The sequence below is a fragment of the Malaclemys terrapin genome, chromosome 8, assembly GCF_027887155.1.
Source record: "Malaclemys terrapin pileata isolate rMalTer1 chromosome 8, rMalTer1.hap1, whole genome shotgun sequence".
Classification (NCBI taxonomy): Eukaryota; Metazoa; Chordata; order Testudines; family Emydidae; genus Malaclemys; species Malaclemys terrapin.
The window spans coordinates 29,309,118-29,322,630 of NC_071512.1; the positions used below are offsets into that span (position 1 = coordinate 29,309,118).

Here is a 13,513-nt window from a genome sequence, read left to right on the forward strand (position 1 = left end):
GCTACCAACTCTAGCCCTGACCCCTTGCTCCTGAAACTCCCTTCCACCACACCACTAGTTGTCCCGAAAAACCTATCTGCTCCAATCCTCAGGTCTCCCCTACTTCCTCCTACCACTCCAATCGAGCTCCAGCCAAAAAAAAAAAAAAAAAAAAAAAAAAAGCACACACCACACACCTCACCCATCCATTCGTTCCCCTCTCACTTAGCTTCCACCAACAAGGGTATTTGTATTCTACCCCCAAAGAAAATCATTTAGTAAATATGCAGTGAGGATTTAAATTAGTTTACTTCAAGACAGCCACTACATTAGAATATGAATAAGGGTGCAGAGATCCAAAACTGCTATTTAACATAAATCTGTAAAGTGATTTGAGGTAGTATTTTGAAATATAGATCCTATTGCCTGTGCTCTACAACATGTAGAGGATTAATCATGGACTATTAACATAAAATTCGTATAAATTTAAAAAAAAATCGAGTTAGCATCAGCAATACTGCATGGATTTTTAAAAACTCATGTTTGGGGTTAACATACACATGGAAAGAACTTTTACTGTAAGGATTAGTGGAATAAGCTAGCTAGTGTGGATCATGACTTTAAACTTCAGTGCACGTTCTACCCATGCTGCTTTTCATCCAGGGCCTAGAGATGGAGAAAGAAGTATTTTACATCCCAAGAAGCTGTGGAACTCCTCAGGTCAAAAGTTGCTGGTTGTCAGGATTGTGGATGAAGGTACAAGATTCAGGATAGAGGCTGAAGCACACCTCTTAATGACCTTAAGGGGGTCATTTTAGTATTAACTGCATCTCTCATTTTGGGTGGCTGCAGTATTTGTAAACTAAACTCTAAGGCACAGCCCAGAGAGCTAGCTAATTAGGATGCACCTAAAAGCTATGTGCTCTTGTAAGGACTCTAAATTTCCATTACTTCAGTAGAAACAATTTCAGAGCTAAACAAAACTAGACTCTTTGAATAATAAACAAAGGACAATTCTCCAGGATGGAGCATTATCATCTTGTGTTCAAGAGGGTTCAGATTGGTAATTTAGAATTCTTGAAATAATCTTGAGCTAGTCGGCCAGTATAACAAGTAAGTGTTTAACTGAACTGAAAAAAATCAGTCTGAGTAAGCACAGCCAGGATGTCTCAATGTATAATACCCCCAAGTAGCAGTAAATTGTTCAGGAATGTAGGAACCAATATAGGTTCCCAAGATAGGAAGAAAGATAGTTTTGATGTGAAAGCTTACATTGCTGTCGTCAGGGTCATACTTGTTGCATAGGACCTATTCTTCAAGGCTATCAATGTAGGGCCATTTATGAGTTGTACATTTAAAAAATGGCAGCTACATCAAAATTTAGTTATACCATAAACACATATCTTTTCTTTACAGTTTTCCTCTACAGGAAGAAGAACTGGAGAGTTGGTCCCATCATGTTCCCCTACTGTTAAGTTATATGCAACTGTACAAGTGTATCAATTACAGCAGCAATCTGTGATGCTACATATTGACTAACAAAGGAGCACAAAGAAAAGGAACAATGGAGGCACGACTGAACTATCTGGAGTTATTTATTAGGAAAAGTAAGAGAGTACTGTTTCAACATTCATACTGAACAAACAGTAACAAAACCAGAAAAATAAACTACAAAAAAGTAGGTCCATCATATTGAAGTTGGCTTATGGCAATACAGTACAAACAAGTAAATTAAATCCAAACTTCATTTATGCAAGCAAGCAGTAAAGAGTTATATACAGTTTTGATGGGGATGGATTACATTGTAGGCACAATCAATTTGGCCACAATGAAAATACTTAATTACATTAAATCTATTCTGTACATTCAATAATGAGCAGCTATAAAATGAAAAAATAAATTAAACAATTTACAAGAGATGTACTACAGTTTACATAAAGGTATAATTTAATAAAGTTAATACAAATTTGCAGCACATTGTACTTTTTACATCGTATCTTCAGTGTCAGAACAGTAAACAAATAAGCTCAGACATAACATAAGTACAATACAATAGAATAAGGCAACTTAACTGAAATGGCTCTTACGGAGAACATCCTCCTCACGTGGGTTTGGAGTTTATGGTTTTGCTGTCCCTTTTGCTAAGGAACTAAAAGAACTCTGAATGTATGATTTGGTCACTAGAAGGCCTACACATGGTAAGAAAATTGCCTAGCAATTAAGAGATAAAATACAAATGGTTAAAATGCCAAATGTAAAAACAGATGGTGCGGACTATGAAAATACAAGAGACAAATTTTTGCTTATGTCCCATCTCAATCTGAACACCAAAGTAACACAAATTTTCAGGTTCTTGGTACTGCGAATTTAGTTTTTTCCAAACATCCTCATTCCCTAAAAATATCTGTGTTTAAAGGAGTCTTTTGTAATGTTCAATCTGAAACCAATGTAACTGCTTAAAGACTTTGTATTTACAAAGGTCTAAAACATCCATGCTGAAGGAATAGTGAAATTTGAACAGATTAAAACGGTTATTACTCCAGATTAACAATTCAGAAACCCTATTTCAGTTTATTTTATGGATAGGATTACTTAACAAGTTACACCTTTAAAATTAACTTTAAATATTCACAATTTTCAACAAAAATGGTAAATACTTACAGTAATGGCTGTACTTTTTGAAGTGCTAACACAGAATGACACACGGTGAGCCCATAGTAGTTGGTACTAAAAAACTTTGTCTACTCTAAACAGCTACAATGACAAAGCATGGGAAAGTATAAGATTAACATCTAAAGCTAGTTTTAAAACTGAAATTCTAGAAATGGAAAGTGATCCATGTCATCAAATGCACAAATTGAATGTAATCTGCTTTACAGAAAGCAGCACAGAAAGCCAGCCACATGAATGTCTTGACTTCAATGAATTTCAATCCAAATATATAAAAAAGGAAGCTCAACATAAGGCCATGAGAAATCTTTGCAACTTGACAAATTTCAAGTCTGTCAAAAGGACCAGGCCATAAATATTAATTCTATTTACAACTTATTTTGATTCTAAATTTTTCAATTGATTTAGCACCAGCAGCAATATGCAAAGTAGCACTACAGTTTTCCCCATTTGAATGGCTTTTTTTAAAGAATCTTGGGGCAAAATGTTTCATTACTGCTAAGAGTAGTTCCCATTTAAACCAACAGACTACTTAGCAACTAGGACAAGCAGGATTTGGCAGTCAGTGTTACAATAATACAGTGATACATGTCAGAGATCTAAGAAGGTAAACTCATCTTGGAAAACAGGCTTGTTTGCAGACTTTATATTCTTTATCTTCAAGTCTTCTTTAAAGATATTATTAAATTTTAGAATACTGGTAACAATATTTGGAATATATTAACAAGAAAAGCCAGATACAACTGATCAAGAGAGTTTAGTAATATGCACTTAAGTGTTTTGTGGACTGTAAGTGGGGAAATTATCGCTCTGTGCTGTGAGAAGGCATCTTAGTGCCCCCCCATCAGCTCCATATCAAACACAAACTTCCATAAACTTGATTAAGTCTTTGCAGACAATTAACCCACCAACTCTACTCTTAATGAGCTGAAAATTTCCTGTGCCACTGTGCTTTAGCCTGAAGGGGAAGAATTTTATCAAAATTTAACTTCAACTGTATTTATCAAACGTGCTTGTCGACTTATTACTGTAAAAGACACAGCTAGGTAATACTTAGTATGACCCTCAATATTTTGCGTAAATTCCTTAATCCAAACAAAACCCAACAACTCTACACATTGCAGGTTTTCTAAATACCCGTATGTGGGAAAGATGGAGAAATCTCTTTTTCATAAGGAGAACATGAACATAAGAAATAGCCAGCTTGACTACACATTAAATTAGATGCAGGAGAAAGTGGGTTACACCTATTTAGCTGCACTAGTTCAACCTCAATACTTCTGTTTTTCTTAAAGTAATCAGTAACAAGACCATCTTGTCTCCAATTCGGTTATGAACTAAACTAATCTGTCTCCTTAGGATACCAACAATTCATTTACAGAGGATTTATAATGAATGAGATATTTACAAAACAGTAAAGGCATGAAAGAAAGATTATATGATGAATAAACATAAGACACTGATTAGTCTTTAAAGAGCACAACTTTGCTCTAAGTGCAAGCACCTTGAAATACTTTCAAATGTTAAACTCCCACAGCTATCCTAAAACATTAGGAAATATAAGTTATTGCCACAGTTATTTGGAATGGGCCAGCTTCTTAAAAAAACACTTCCAAAAATGTGGTGCTTTATGAAATATCTACACTGGTTCAGGTAGAATATAAAAAATTGTAATATAACAAAGGCTGTTTATTCTCCTCACACTAAAAAAGCAAGGAATACCTTACATGTATATACAAGACGTGTACTACCAACCACCTGAATGCAATAGGAATAGAACCTCTCAATACAACTAATACACAGGCAAAAGTATTATTGAAGAACCAGAATTGTTAATTTCTTAAGTATCCCTTAGAGATTGAAAATGGGTAACACAGCCTGGCTTCCAACTCTCTTAATACCAAAAATGTAAATAGCACTGCATGTGGTATTGACGCTTCATAAGTGCTTTGTTGCTGGATGCATGTCACTGCAAGCAAAACTCTTAATGACAAAAAAGGGAAAACTGATCTGCTCAGAGTCTTTACATTCTCAGATTCTAAATGGAATGATGCTTTATAGAAAAGTTGTTTATACAAGTGGCAATACTATTAGATTCATTAAAAAAAGACTTAACAGAAAAACATAATGCCAGTATTCTAGATTTGGTCTTAAACTTAAAGGTCCAAAATATGTAGCAAAAAGGAGTTCCTTAAAGTGCAGTTACCTTAAGCCCAACTAGAAAGGTGCTGAGAGTGGTTTGAGGTTTGTTAGCCATACCAATGAGTCTATGATATCTTCATATAAAAATGAAGCATCCAGAAACAGCCTGTACTTGTGGAGTGAAAAACAAACATCATTGCAGAGACACAATGACATGCTAAACATTTTGACATAATGCATGGACAAATCCAAATGGGAGGGAGGGGAGACAAACTGGTAGGCATGACTACTCCAACAAAAGTAGACTAGCTTGCCATGAAGATGGGAGGCCACAAAGCTCATACTGTCTTCTTGACTGGTCTAGCGGATCATCTAAAATGCTGATACAATTATTGTCCACATCTACAGTAAACAGTCTGGGGTGACAAAAGTATTACTGGCGCCAAGAATGCTCTTACATGAAGTTGCAGTGCCAGCAAAACTAACATCATTGGCACCACGTGAGAAACTGAAGGCACTCGTCTGGCTGCTTGATCGGAGACCCGCTGCATTGAGAATTAACTTTGCCTTTTTCTTTCAAGTGGAAAACCTCTACTTGAAGAAAATGGTTCCCTCTTTGAGAAGTCAGCAGTAGCCATGAGGATCCACAAGCTTGCAAAGAAAGTTGTTGCACTTCCTCTGCTATAGCATGTGACCGCTTGTTTGAGTTCCTTCACTGTAAGGAAACTTCAAGTAGCATTGAGACAAAGGAATGCCAAATGTGAAGGCAAAAGCATTGAAGAAAGAAATTAATCTACTTTAGATTGAATTGCTGAAGGGAGCCCTGGCAAGGTTCTTTTGGTCTGTATACAGGTACAGGTCTAGATGAAGAAATTTAAAGCTACTTTCATTTGTACTTACAATGCTTAGTGACCCCTCTAAAGGTACAATCAATCTTTGTAAACTCTTGGATGACAAAAAGGTGTGTTTGTAAGTTTTTGAAAAAAAAAAATAATAACCAAATAAACCTCAGCAACTGTGCCTGAACACTCTCCAGCGCAAAAAAAAAAAAAAAACATTTTATGCTCCAGTAGTACAGGATGTATATGGAAGAAGTAATCTATGACAACGGATATGGACTAGCTAAAGTGTTTCTTGCCAAACTGCATGACATAATGCTGAAGTACTAAGTCTCCATCCCTCAGAAAGGCAAGCATCTGGGGTGTGAAACTTTGTATCAGGCTAATACAACCTGCAGAAAAATAAGCCTTCAAATAATCTCTCTGTGAAAAGTTCATAGAAGAAACAAGTCTAAATTACTTCTTCCTACTACTGGCTGTTAATTCAAACTAACTAAGCTACTAGATTTTACACTCAGTCATGGTAAAACCTCTCGCAACTTTCATAAAGACACACTTTACCCAAGCTGTATCAACTTGCTTCATAGATTGATGCTGCCTTTGCTCAATGATAAGCATAGTTCTAGAAATGATTCTATTTCTTTCCAGACTGAAGCCTCAATTTAAAAGTCTTCACAATGGAAATTTAGCTTAGGTGCTCAGCAGCAATGACAAACTATATTTGAAGTTGGCATTGCTCTGGGTTGAATGAAATGGCCTCCTTCTCAGCCCTATAAGAGTCACTGCACTTCAGGCCTTAGGAAATTTTATAGAGTTCAACTAAAAAAACAACAAAAACAAAACAAACACCCAAAACCCCAGAAAGAGTAATTTTTTACTTACTATTTTCAGTCCCCTCTATGCATATTATGTGGAAAGGTAATGTGACTAAGAAGTTCAGATACTGCTGTAATACAACATAGCAATGTTCTGGAATACTTACTCATTTACTTGATTTAGAGTCATATCCATTTAAAAAACAGGTTTAATTCCAACATATCAATGAGTTCTTGTCAGATATAGCTTTTTATGCATATACAGGAAATACTTAACATTAATTTACTGCAAAATTGGGTATTTCTTCTGAGGTACACTAAAAAAAAAAAAAAAAAAATACACTGACATACATAGCTGGCTTGACTTCTGACATGGTCTTTCCAGTCTAAAGCCTTTATCTCCTGGCTGCAGCAACACTTCTCACAGTAAAACAACTATTGTAAAATTTAAAATAGTCTGAGAACACAGTATGTAGACAAAACACAGGCTAGTCTCAGAATATGGAGTTTATCCCAAGGCCACAGTTTGCAATAATGGGAATTGTTTAACAAAGTATACTAAACACTGGTCCTTTTGACTCTGCAATACAAACTCTGGAGCTACAAAAAACAAACTTCCAATTCAAAACAAGATAAATTAAAATCATCCACCTAGATTTGAGACTGACTTACTAGAAGTGAAATATCTTGTTTAAGATTAATGAAATGAAGGACTAAATGCTTTCAAATTGGTAGAGCAGGGATAGAATTTGTACAAGCTTCCTCACAAAGATATGCCAAAGCAACAGAATTACAAGCTGTAATAATTTTAGTCCCGGGCCTCTTTTGGGCAGATATACTCCAGGTTTTGTGGTGACTTTCACAAGTAGAGGAGAATGAAATCAAAATTTTGTGATTTAGAATGTAAGGTCATGGAATTTTGGATGTCAGATGCCTTTTTTAAAGGCTTGCTGTTCTTTGAATCATGAACCTAATCCAAAGGGATCTTCCCAAAATACCATATCTACCTTTCAATAAATGAATTGAACAAATGTAAAGCTTCACAAGAGTACAGATATGTGGAAATGCAGCAGTAGCTGCTCTTCTCTGTATTTTCACTTAATATATTTGCTAAAAAAACAAGTTAGATTTTTTCCCATTAAACATTACAACTCTGCAATTAATATGTTTCAGTAAGTGCTGTAACACTTTATGCAGTCCTTATACTGAGAAATGATCTTCTACACTACATAGCTTAGCTTTCTGTTGATGGCACTTTGGTGTTTTCAGGTCAATTGTCTTAAACATACAATTCTGCTCTTAGTACAATGCAGTAGTGAGACAAAAAAACAAACATCAAAATAAACCACTTTCACCAGATTATCTACAAAAGATATTTGCTTAGCACTAAAGCTTCATGTTTAAGTCCACACTATTGTAAATGATGGACCCTTAAAAGGGCTGGAATTCTCTTTTGGAAGCTTGTTTTTCAGAGGATGTATTGCATATTAGAAGTTCAAAACTGGCTACAAGCACTGGAGATAAGGCAAAACCCACTGGTATTTCACTTAAAAATGCCTTACACAGCAAGATCCCACTTCCTTAATATGGTAACATCCAGCAGTTTACCACTTAAATTTAAAAAGAACTGCAGCAAAACTGCTGCTTTTTTTTCCCTTTGGTTCCCGTTGACTTCAACAATGTAGTAATAATGCCAACCAGGTGGAAAACAATTCAGTGTAGTGGCATCTGGTACTTCAGCTGAAATTCGGCAATCCAAGAAGAGCACCAACAGCACCAAAGTATCCCTATTTAAAAAAAACCAAACAAACAAACTGTCATTCCAAGTTTCAGCTACCACATTAAAATTCAGCATTCAGAAATACCTTTTTTAGCCACAGAAAGGTACTTGGAAGGCCCACAGTAAGTATGAAGAACAACATCCATTTGTAATATACTGTCTTTTATCTGAAGTACTAAAAACGTAAAAAACCAAAGTATTTAATTTTGTAAATAGCTAGCATGCCCTGGTTAACTCCCTTCCCCCGCCCCCCCCCCCCCACTAAAGCCTATATATTACTGAAAACTATTAATTTTTTTCATTTGTTTGTAATAACAGCTAGTGTGTTTCTAAGGCACATATCAGTAGTATCTGAGCACATATACCAAAACCAAAGGCTTTTGAGAAGAGCCTACAGAGATGCTGGTTGATCTTTGAACTTCAACATCCACATTGACATTACCTCTGAGGCAGTAGTTCAGCACTTCTTATCTCAACTCTCCACCTTAAGTTTCTCAAAAGGTATTCTTCAGGCCTGAACAGAGCCAGCTATACTTTGGACTGGACCTCTAGGCTGCATGTGGACAAACACAAGAACCACCTCTCTATCTGTGGACCACTTCATAATCAAGGTGGAAGCAAGAATTTTTTTCCCATGCAAGACAAAAAGACCACCATCATGGTCCCCCAAAAATCAGACCTTAAAATCTACCCCCAAAAAGTCCAAGGAGTAGAACGAACAAGGAATTTCAACCATTCACTACTGCTATAGATACTACCTTTTCTCCCACCCCATGCTCCCATAGATCATCATTGTTCTGATGACCAGTCACAAAAGGAAATGAAAACCTGAATACTGGGGGTAGGAGAAAACATCAGATACAGACTGTCTCCATCACATCAGTGGCATTCTGTAGTTTTATAGAAGTCGTATTAATTTTTTTGTCCTCTGACATAGAGGCAACAACTTCACACCCTGCTGGAGCATAAATCGCTTAAATTCTGACTGTCTGCATTCAAGCCCAGAACATATCCTCTCCTAGTAGGAGGAATTAGCTTATGTCAGCAGAGGCTGACCTCAACCAGGTTAGTCTCCGACCACCAAAAAAGGTAGACAAATGCCTTCCCAAGAATTTGGACCATTAACTGCAAGTATCAGTTGTGGAAGAATTAGAAGTCAGGGTGGCTTCTCACCTTTCAAGATATGAAAGCAAGCTAATCAAGAGCAGCAAAAAATACACAATGGCACTTTGAGCTGCCAGCATCCTATATCCCTCAGGTGGGCTTCAGGCTTCAGCAAGGTACTAGTAGGTAATATTCCACCCATAGACAAGGAAAGAATATCCATATTCATTCTGTTGGACCTCTCTGCAGCAGTTGGGGACAAACAAATATCCCTGCATTGTCCCCTAGAACGTACAGGATGAAAGGAAACCCCTGAAGTCCTTCTCCTGGGACCCTCCCCCCCCCTTCAGACTGAACCCAGAGAACTGATATAAGCAATTATTTCTTCCTGACCCTTACCTAGAGTCCCAAAATACCAGATCCTAACCCCACATGAAATAGATACATGAGAAACTGTTGGGAGAATGGTTGAGACAATCTGAGTTGAAGTGCCTGTGATATGTAGATTACACCCAGCTCTACATCTCCCAGAATTTTCAATACCTCACTGAAACATCTGGATTAAAAATAGTTTGTTAAACGTGAACCTTGTAAAAACTGAGATGATGCAGGCTGAAACAGGGAAGCACTGCAACTGAACCTTATTCCCTTACATCTTCAACTCCTGAGAAAATTTGCCCTCAAATTAAGACAGTCAATAACTATTTGAATCCCTCTAAAAGCTAGTAGCTCCCGTGGCAAAATGCCTATTTAATTTAACTGACCAGAAGACTGCCCCATTTGAATAAGAGACACCTGGCTACTTTGATTTATGTATTAATGCCTAGATAAGTTTCAAAAATTGAAACCGTGTGGCTGAAGCCAGATACCCTGAAATGCTTCCTCTGGTAGAAAGCAAAGCAAAACATATTCTGATGCCTTCCTCTGTGTTGGCATCCCATTCAAAGTCCCCGTATGGGAGTGGCACTAGCTACTGCTCCCCCTCCATAACTGTAATATGCTGTAATAGCTGTTCCATCAGAGCAATGTAATGGTCCACCCACAGGATGTGGCTTATTAATACAGAAGATAGAAGCAGACTCCAGAATTCATTGATGCAAGAAAATTACCACAGAATTAACTCTTTCACAAGTAAAGTCAAAATCCATTCCTTGGACTTATCTTACCTTCTATTTCTTTATAGATACTCTCAACCACCTACACAAAACCAGCTATTTCTCTATAGGCTAGGAAGAATAAGACAAAAGTGATACTACTGTGAGTGTTTTATAAATATTTGCAAGGTGACTGGATACTACAGTTATGCGGTCATTTAAAATAGGTATTGGGGATTAAGGATAAGGCACAACACATATGTACATGTAAGTGTCCTTCGCTTACCTCATGTTCTAGGAACAAGGCCTTCAGCTGGCCTTTTGACCAGTAATCCAGTGCATAGGCAAGAAGCTTCATTGACAAAGTGTTCACACGCAAAAAGTTACCAACAAAGACAACTCTGTTTATTTTCTGAAAAAGGAAAGAAAACAGTACGAGTGTTATGACAAGTTTCTTCACTGTCCAGTGTGGCTTTAACAAGCTAGGACAAGAAGAAAACAGGTTGTCACAAAAAGGTTTAAATAATGAACGCTTCAGAGTAGAGGGGAAGTGTACAGACCCTTAAAACAAAAGATCGAGACTCTTACAGAAAAACTACTGAGGATTTCAAACCACTGATATAGCCTAACTAAAAGTCCAACTAAATCAAACATACTTATTCTTGGTAGAGCAAGACTTAATGCCTTCATAGCCCTGTACAATGCTGCTTGATCCATATGCAACAAGGCAGCACTGTAAAGAAGCCGAAGACAATGAGACATTCCATATGTTCATTTCTTCTTCAGCTGTTAATGAATGCACGGTATAAGTCAATTAGAAGTGAGACTCCAGAGTTGACATTTAATATGTACTTTTAATTTTGTGTAGTTTAAGAATTTTTTCAAAATTTTCATTGCATTTTCCAGTTATGGGGACATTAAAGTTGAAAATAAAGCTGACGCTCACGGATAGCAAGATTAAGCTCCAATAACTGAAGAGTCTGAGAATTAAAAAACACAAGTATGCTTTACTAAAGTTCTAACAAATGACTGCGAATATTTACATCCAAATTGTTCCAGAAACTTGTGCAGTAGGAGAGCCACTATCTATACTCAAAGGACTGACACTTGTCAAGATAAAGGTGCAGGAGGAGCAGACAAGTTCATAATTTAAAGGTACAGAAATGCAGTTAAAGCACCCAAACAACCTTATTCTGCTCTACAATGATGTGCAGGAAAAATAAAATCTACATTTCTCTATAAACTATGTTAATCTCAGACCACAGACCGTTTTAATAAAAATATTATGGTAATTACATAGTGTTAATACTGGACAGAGGTAGGAAAAATCTAAATACAATTAAGGTTGATTTTGATGCCTCAGCTATTTATTCCTTTACCTTAAGGTATAATAACTTGACATTCCTAGGTTTACTATGCTTGTAGGATAATGACAACATTCCTGTAATGTACTTTAGCATTACGTTACTGGTATGTACTCTCAACTTTAACCCCTTCATAGATTATACTAAGGCTTGCGAGAAAAACAAAAAAAACCCAAAGCCACACACCACACCTTACTAGCCAGGGGCAGATATGAAAGCAGAGGGAAGGGGATCGCCAACTGTGATGTTAAACATAGCATCCAAATGCAAAACCCATCTTGCCCACCTCCTATGGTGGAAAGTAAAGGTCCATGGATTTTTAATAGTGCTGTCCTGGAAGACTCCAGGCACGGTCCATATTTCGCACAGGCTTCTGGCTAGTAGGTGACTATTTAGGAATCTCCACTCTAGCTCAATTGCTGAAGTTGGAAAAAGCTTTCCTCTCCTCATCCAGAGCTTGCTGGGAGGGGAGATGGGTTTCCACTACTGTATACCTCAGCTGCCACATTTGGTCCTTTTACTACTAGTTTCAGTGTCTTCCTGTGTTGATCAAAGCTTCTTGGCTGTCCACTGCTGTATGGAGCTTTAAGTACCCATAATGAAAATGAACCTCAAGTTTATCCTGATGCTATCTGGCAAAGTTCTGAGAAGCAGGAGAGAAGATGGAGCTATTTCCATGCAAACTCAGGAAGAGAACACCAATTTCACATAAATTAACATTTCAAATATTAATTTGGAAATAATTAGAAGCATAACTTAAAAAAATTATGCTTAAATTCAGCAAAAAACAAAGCCTTTTCACCATCTCTGTTAATCAGAAAAAAACGTTTTATTTGTCACTACAAAGTGAATTCTCAAGCCTTATGAACCTTCCCAAAAAAGTACTAAAAGTATTCTGACCTGATGCCAAGTTAACAGAACCAAACTGCCTCAGCTAGGAATTTGATAAAGGACTTGAAATGAAAAGTATTTTATACTACTTGTCCTCTCAATGACTGAAAGCCACCACACTACACACATGAAATTTTTTGATTCCCCTCCCCCAGCTCACCCTCTGACTAAAATCGTTTACCTCATTTACTGCACACATCCGTGCTATAGACCCAATATTATTGGTGATCGTGACCAGTGTAGCTCTAGCCAGGTCTTCTTTACTAACAGATTCTCTCTTCTCTTTGTAGATCATATTCCCAAAACTGGAGAGAGAAAAAACAATACAAAGTGATACATTTGTGCTTACAACAAGTTTAGAGTACAGTTTCCATGCTGTAGTGGAAATTATAACTTCTGTTTATCCTCAGTCTTAACTGACTCCCTTTTCAAATGATCATCGAACACAGTAATTTGACCACTGAGATTGTGGAGTCTTAGGTATGTATCTGCATCCATTCCTTAAAAAGAAATATACTTCCTCCAAACATTTTAAGGCACTAAGTCCCTATGAATTAAATCTTTCTGATTACCCTACAGAATTCCATGAAGGAACAGCTTAAATCACAGCTAAACAAGATGAGTCCACAGCACTAGCCAGAACAAGTAAAGATAATTCTGAGCCCTGACTGATGTATTCTGCAGCTTCTGAAAAGTCAGCCTTACTTCTTCACTAAACAAAGCTATTTTGCTTCATTCTTGCCTTTAGGTGCCATTGAAAAAAAGATAACCAAACAAAAATTTCAAGTATAATAAAATAGCCCTGGGGATTTAAAGTGACTACATAATCATAAGA

At 36.8% G+C, this 13,513-nt stretch overlaps 1 protein-coding gene across 2 annotated transcripts in view; it reads right to left on the bottom strand.

The window, feature by feature from the left end:
• Nucleotides 1-1,556: 1,556 nt before the first annotated feature.
• Nucleotides 1,557-13,513, bottom strand: part of PANK3 (pantothenate kinase 3) — a 28,501-nt gene continuing 16,544 nt past the window's right edge. For both annotated transcript variants that reach the window (XM_054037630.1, XM_054037631.1), the window contains 3 exons: nt 12,860-12,983; nt 10,710-10,835; nt 1,557-8,232 (listed from right to left, as the gene is read on the bottom strand). In XM_054037630.1, coding sequence (XP_053893605.1) covers nt 8,182-8,232; nt 10,710-10,835; nt 12,860-12,983 — 301 coding nt within the window. In that variant the 3' untranslated portion in view covers nt 1,557-8,181. The remainder of the gene's footprint in view (nt 8,233-10,709; nt 10,836-12,859; nt 12,984-13,513) is intronic.